General features: G+C 33.9%; 1 protein-coding gene across 1 annotated transcript in view; it reads left to right on the forward strand.

Moving 5' to 3' along the window:
• LOC136799656 (uncharacterized) overlaps positions 1–7057 on the forward strand; it is a 42093-nt gene extending 35036 nt beyond the window's left edge. The window contains exons 17-25 of the mRNA XM_067056374.1: positions 317–436; positions 782–1153; positions 1674–1757; positions 2071–2259; positions 2461–2547; positions 2903–3055; positions 3464–3573; positions 4645–4801; positions 5298–7057. Coding sequence (XP_066912475.1) covers positions 317–436; positions 782–1153; positions 1674–1757; positions 2071–2259; positions 2461–2547; positions 2903–3055; positions 3464–3573; positions 4645–4801; positions 5298–5468 — 1443 coding nt within the window. The 3' untranslated portion in view covers positions 5469–7057. The remainder of the gene's footprint in view (positions 1–316; positions 437–781; positions 1154–1673; positions 1758–2070; positions 2260–2460; positions 2548–2902; positions 3056–3463; positions 3574–4644; positions 4802–5297) is intronic.
• The last annotated feature ends 529 nt before the right edge of the window (positions 7058–7586 follow it).

Here is a 7586-nt window from a genome sequence, read left to right on the forward strand (position 1 = left end):
TTAATAATTATAAACGACACACTCTAAATCTAAGGATTTTTCCCTTCTCCAATAGCGATATCGGTGTGTATGAATAAGGTTATAATGATCGATCCCCATCTAGGTCTTGCAAAGAACTTGAAAATGCTATTTGGTTTCTTACTGTCAGTGCTTAAAGAGCAGGTTGAGGGTGACTGATGAAGAAATCCAGAGGAGAAAGAGAGTGGTGGTGTCCTTTCCTACCGTCGGATAGATAGATTTAGAAAAGGGAACCTGGGTTGATCTAGTGCGTTTCAAAATACCCACTAACTTTCAATTTTCATAACTTCTATTATAGGAATCTGGTTTGAAAGCTGTGGTGAACTGGGTGAATAAGAACGATTCATTGACGGTTGGCTTCGATGTCACTTATATTGATACTGGCCTCTATTCAAGCAATTGTTCGTCACTGGCAAAGGTAGGTGTAAAAAAGGGCAATGTATTGACTTTACAGTCTATTTTTGCCCATTTTAATTCACAATTAAAATAGGCAGGACATAAAGTCGGCCGTCAAAACTAGAGTTAAGAAATTCTCTACACTTTTGTTCTGTGCCCTAGCTCAATTGCACCGTATAAATTGCCTTATATGGTGCTAAAACCCCAATCTAGATCTGAATATGAAACTCCATAGTAGGCTTCTGCCAATAAGCCAGTTTTTGTTATGTTCAACCTCTGGTATGCAATTCTAACCAGGAAGCTGCTAGCATTGTTGATTGATTTATAAATACTGAGTTTCTGACTAATTTTCTTTCTTCTTTTTTAGAAATTACCAAGTGTAATTGACATCGTGATTGGTGCCGCTCGTTCAGAATGCACAGCGCGTATCTACGAGCAATTACGGGAACGCGGAATCCCCGTCATTTCTTACGCATCTACGTCAACTCTCTTATCAAAGAAGACGAATTATCCCAACCTTTTCCGCCTCTGCCCGTCGGACGAACACCAAGCTAAAGCCTTGTCTGATTTGGTTGAGAAATATAATTGGGACCGAGTAGGCATAGTTGCTGCTAAAGGAATCTATGGTCAGGAATTATCGGACGATTTGAGTCAAGAATTGGGGATTCGTACTATTGGTGTGACTAATAAACAATTGTATGATAGAGGATCCAAAAGAATGACCAAACAAATTTCAAAGGTAAGCTTTATCATAGCTTCAATTACAAAAATAACCAGCAAAACCAGACAATTTGATTAAATATATTAAGCAACAAAGTTGCAACATTCAGTAGATAATGACGTGATTTTAAATACGTCGAAATATTCTGTTTACACAACATCTTGTTTCTTTTTTGAATTTCTACAAAAAAATAGATGCTTATATTCAGAGTTTCTTGCTTATTATAGTTTCAATTGTTCACATTTTTTAAAGAGTTCAGGTTGACCATTTGGGATAATTGGTTCTTATAACAAAAACCATGGTCTAACTCAAGCTAAAAGTCTTATTTGACACTTTTAACGTTTTTGATATACGAAAAAAAAACAGAGAAAATCTGCTTTCCTAAAAGGTTCCCGCAGTTAAAGGGAGGGTTAAATGCGTATTGCAGTAAAAAAACTCCTGGGAAAACCTTTTAAAAATATTTTCTGTTAATTAACAAACACCTTTGATGGTTGCTGTCTGTAGCTTTTCAAGAATCTCCAATGTTTTTCATATTTAGTTGAAGGATTCAGGATCTGGAGTGAACCTAATGATTACCAACCCTCAAGACTCGTTACAGTTATATCAAGAAGCTTTCGAATTGGTAAGTTCGAATAAGATAATCTTTTTGTTTGTAACTCTTTATTTCTCTATCGTATACCTTTTTTCCTTTCAGAGGTAAGGTTTAATGGATTTTTTATTGTCCAAATGAATTATAGGTAATCAAGACCATTGAGTTTTAAGCCCGGGCTAGAGGCGAAACTTTAACCCTTCTCAGGCAAGAGAAATTGAAGCCACTTATTTCCTATCCAAAACGCGCATAGGGCGCGCCGTAATCATGACGACGGATTGTATCTAGCGGTTCTTTTTGTACAGAGGGGACAGAATCTTAAACTTTCAAAAATAAATCTATTTAGGGTATGGTTGGCAAAGGATGGACATGGATCGGCTCAGACGGTGCAGTATCGACCATGTTCACACGCTCTCAGAATTTACAACGTGCAATGCAAGGCATGGTGGGATTCCGTCCGAAATCCGGAAACGGACCATTATTTGAGTCATTATACAATGAATGGCTAGGTGTCGATCATTCTGCTGATAGACAGGTACGAAGTTTAATCTTACTAATTTTGACTCTCTAATTCGAGCTTCAAAGGACCAAGAACTTTCCTAGAACTAGAGAAAGATTCCATATGTAGTGAATCACCATGAAATATATCAGATTGTTTACTTTAATTGTAGTTAATTCTCCCTTATAAAAATTCTGTCGTTATAAGTAAAGTAAAATCATGCTTTTCATCATTTAGGTTTCATATATCGCACAAGTGTTTGATTCGGTGTTAGTACCAACATTCGCGCTTCACGAACTTCACAAAGAGAAAGTGATCACTTCTGTAAGTCTATCATCACATGTTATTGTCTCTTGTTCACGTGATATGAATTTTTCCGGACACGGTTGTCAAAAAGTGATTTGAAATTCTGATATAGATTTTAGAATAGTTTTTTGTGATCTCTCTCGAATTCTTGTTTGTTAGCCCTCATGCTAACATTGTAACACTTTTCGGAGTAACATGATTTAATTTCATAAAAATTGGTCATGATCGATGAAATATATCATCGATTACAATTGTTAGGTTCAATGCTGTTCCAGCCTTGTGATGCCTGTTATAATTTTCATTTCCATTAAAAACCGGGAAGTCTCTTGTAATCTTGTTAATAATGTCCTATTCTCAATATATTTATTTTTAGAGAGTCTCAAAGATCGAAGCGAGAGCACATTTATTACGTAAAATGAAATCCATGAAAACATTGGAACGAGGATTCCATAGTTCAACGGGAAAGAAAATGCACTTCAATAAATTCCAAGATGTAGCACCACGATATGAATTGGTTAATTTAAATGTAAGAGTTCTACTACAAATTGTTGTCATTTTACCGGCCGCATTTTAAGAATCATCGTAAAAGTTTGATTATTTACAGCAAGTTCTTTTATGTTTTACAACTGTAAAAAAGACATTGTCTAGTTTTTGTGTAGCCTCTTTCTTGTTTGCGGCCTGTAGTCATGACAGATTAACTCTTATCAATCTTAGAAGACGTTATTAATGATGGCGTCCATATTTTGTAGAAAGATATTACGTTTTATAGAGTTTAACAAGGTACGCCTATACTGCCTTGGAATTCTTCTGCGTGTTCTACGCGTTGTTATGGACGTCATGGATGTTAGGTGAGTCAGTGTTGTGTGCCAGATGTATTTGGTGCTAACAATTCTTAACAGTTGTTGATAACGTTTTGCTAATTTTCACTTTTTAGGGCAACAGTTGGGTAACCGTCGGGAGTTATGAAGATAAACAACTGTTACTAACCAACAGTGTTGTATGGCCAGGAGGAACGGTCAAATTCCCACCCTCAAATCCACCTGTGTAAGTATTCTGTATTTCCTAGTGTAGCCTAGTGTGTGGGAATTTCTGTATCCTTATGGGAATTTTCTGTATTCCTAAGCATGGTGTCTTTTGTATTTCGCACTGTGGAAAATGTCTGTTTTCCTAATGGGGATAATTTTTTGTTCTTCAATGTGGAAATTTCTGAGTTGTTTATATCCATTTTTTACTGCATAGTGAGCGTCATTGTTCAACGATATAGGTACTAAAAGGTTCTAAGATGCTGTCTACCAAAAAGAAATCCTTCAAACTTCCTTCAATATTTTTTCATTTTTCATATCTATCAAAAGCTGTTAAATAATTAATAGTTTGTTGATTTTAATCAATGATATCTTTGATAGGCCTAAATAAAGCGTACAGTTGAGATCAAGAATAATTCCTAAAGCTCTATGCTCTAGTGATGCTTTTGAGAATAAACTTGCAGAATTTATACATTAAGAGACATCATAATGTTTCGATCATGACATAAAAAATGACGTAAAAAATTCGACTCCATAGGATGGTGTCAATTTTGAATAAGCAAGGTCTACAGCGTTGATTTTCTTATATAAAACCGCCCAAACTATTCAATCAAAATTCCATTTTACCCCTTCATACACGAAATTCACCCACATATTATTTTTGTTATCTTCTTTCTACACATCCTGTATCATAAGCTGAGCTTATCTACTTTGATTCAGTTTTTCTTTGTCTCGTTTTTGATGATATATTTTCTTGAGAAAAATGATAAGAAAAATGATGTGCTTACACATCAAATATCAGAGAAAGATGAATTTGATTGCCCTAGTGAGACTCTAAAATAAAATTTTTCGACAAAATATGTGGAATTGATTTGTTGGGAAAATATCGAAGTATACTAAATTAAAAATTGAATCATTTGTATAAACACACGACAAAGATCACAGTAATTATATATTCTCAATAAAACAAGCAAATAATTACAATCATTAACATTGAACCGTGAAAACCGTTAAAAATGAGATTTAAGAAATTGATCAATTCCAAACTTGAAGAACTCATGATTGACGCGCAGAATGCTACTTTACATTATAGTGATCCCAATGGGAAAAAAGAGCCATTGAAAGAATCGAGTGGTACATCACAAGGCTTGATCGTACTGGCTGTCGTGTTCAGCATATTTGGTCTCCTTGTCATCATCTTTATGTTATACATCGTCCGCCGCGTGCGATATCGTCATCTCTACATGCAGGTAAGCTTAAACTTTCGACTTTCCTTATACAGTAGAGTCTCTAGAACTTGACGAATTATTAAACTCCCTTAACTTGAACAAGTCCTTATAAGTTACTCAACTTTTAGGTCTCTTTGTGTGTTTTAAACTATAGTGTAGTACTCTACTGTAGAATCAACTTTTCCTCTCGGTATACTAAAAAACATAAGTTTTTCGTAGCATTTCTTCCTAAATTTAATTATCTAATATCCTAAGTATAAAATTCTATTCGTATCAATTAACGTTAGGGTTTTAGTCCATTTTGTAAGTCAGAGACCTTGTCGAAAAACATTACATCGATTTTCTTATATCTGAATATAAAATGATGATCAGAAAATTCACCTCAGCTGACAGACAAACGTTTTTCAACGTTTTTTCAACGTTACCAACGTTAGATTGACGTTGTTTGGACATTCTTTGTCGGCTGTTTATTGAACACGAAATTAATGATTTAAATGATTTTTATTTTATTTTACAGAGTGATTTAAATCAAGGTGGTGTATTCTCAGTATTATACGGACATACAGTAAATAGACCTGGAACAGGTGTAAGGAGTATTATGCAACCTAACGGGAACGGTCATATAAAAAGACATTCGTTAGAAGCTGCCGTTGAGCTTACAGACCCTATGATACCAAGGCATCTATAGTCGGTTGGGTATGTAGTAGTATGCTTAACGTGGTTTGAGGATGGTGGTATTAAATGCATGAGATATTTGTGCTTGAATCACTTTTTGCTGGCGTTGGAAAGATATCCCCAGGTAGAATTTGTCTACGATTTGAAGTTGGGATAACGGATATATTCATACCATTATCGTTTTCGTAATTGAATATAGGAATTCACGTGGTATTTAAATAAACCGCTTTACTGAATCGTTTTTGGGTATGAAATTTCGATCACATTTTTCCAATATAAAACATTCGTAAGATAACCCAATCGGCTTGAATTATGCAATAATCTAACGATTTCCCCATCAACTGAATGGAAAACATGGACTCAAAGTAGGTGCAAATCGACCCGATTTCTACTTTCTAATCGAAAAATTGCTATAAGATAACGATCCTGTTTAAAACAGACAGTTTTTTGGTTAACTGCATTTTCGTTTTGATAAACTATGGATCATGGATCAGATGTTTGAGAAAAATTGGCAATTATTTTTAAAGGATATAATGGTATTTTATGTCATTAGAAGAAAATATTCTATCATTAAAAAACTTTGAACGCATTCTGGTATAATGTCGTTTTTTTTCTGTAAATTTTATACATAGATAATAGAACTAAGAAATTATTTTTTATTTTTGATGGTTTAATTTTGTACATGAATTTTGGTCTCTTTTCGTTGTGTTTTTTTTTTCTTGGCTGTAATACGAAATTTCTTTAGTATTTTAGAATTTCACAAAATAATTATTTGCCTTGCATCAGATGCATTAATAAATTCCATTCGCTTTTCGCACTCGTTTTGCTACCATGTGGGATCATTTAAGTATTGTAATAGACCTTTTCATAAATTACGTCACGAACATCACTTGCCTCGTATTCAAACAATTACCATGGTGATTATGCCTCCTGAGACATTAGATGATTTTTTATGAATAGGAAGTAGTTTTAATAAATACGCTGGGAGTTAATCACCATGAGAAAAACGAGGCAAGTGATGTTCGTAACGTAATTTATGAAAAGGTCTATTTTCTTAAGAGTGTCTTCCACATGGTACCAAGAAAGAGTGCACAATACTTAAGCGAATAGATTTTAGTACTACAGCGTTTTCATATTATATGGATCCTGTATGAAATTCTGTATTATTTCAATTTTCATGAACTTTATCTCATAATTACACCGTAATTTAATTTTTTACTAGTCCTTATTTATTTATTTCTTTGTTTACACATTTTTTTCGGATAAACTGTTCTATCTTTCGATGGTTCGAAGTTTCGCGAGATTTTAAAATTCTATATATTTTGCCGTTTCAAATCAATTTATTGATAGCGCAAACCATCTTATTGAAGATCAAATCTTTCTTTGTGTTTAATTGAAAATCATGTCAAGCCTATTTGAGAGCCATGCGCATTTTTCGTGTTTTTTACTTAGACTTCTATTTATTATTATTCTTTCTGAGTTTTGTTTTTGTCAAAATTCAATAACGAAATTTTTGTATTTCCAGAAAAAAGGGTTATAAATAGTTTTAAGAAATAAATTTTTAACAAAATACTTAAAAATAATAGATTCTTACAAATTCAATTTACTTCGTTATACCTACCATACACCAGTCCAGTCGTCATTCTCATTGTTGGGATCAAGTAATTTACACTCAAATTGGACATGTAGCAAGGTCCTCTTGTATCCCTGACTGCCCAAGGTGATTGACTCAGGGTCAATAGACCTTTTCGCCATTCCTTCCGCCATATTGAAGTGTATGCAAAAATTATGGTGGTCGAATTGCCGTGGTGAAAATCCCTTAGAAAGTATGTAAAACATATGCAAAAAGAAAGTATTAATATAAAACTTACATGCATAATTGGCATTATATTAGAGTGTAATCTTGTAGAAGAAAGAATAAATTTGCTTCTTTTGAAAACTAGAAATGATCGAATTCGCTCATCTCTTAGAACAAGCACTTCAAAAAACCATAACATTAGACATAAACTCAAGCTGAAAAATCACCCGCGAAGGTACAAAAATAATCCTTATTCGACTGACGGTAAATTATTCTCCTGGGAACAGAACCGCCAAACGATCAAATCAAAACATCTCAGGCAAATTAAGGCCT

This window comes from Clytia hemisphaerica, unplaced genomic scaffold (genome assembly GCF_902728285.1).
Source record: "Clytia hemisphaerica strain Z4C2 unplaced genomic scaffold, Clytia hemisphaerica genome assembly, whole genome shotgun sequence".
Taxonomy (NCBI): Eukaryota; Metazoa; Cnidaria; class Hydrozoa; order Leptothecata; family Clytiidae; genus Clytia; species Clytia hemisphaerica.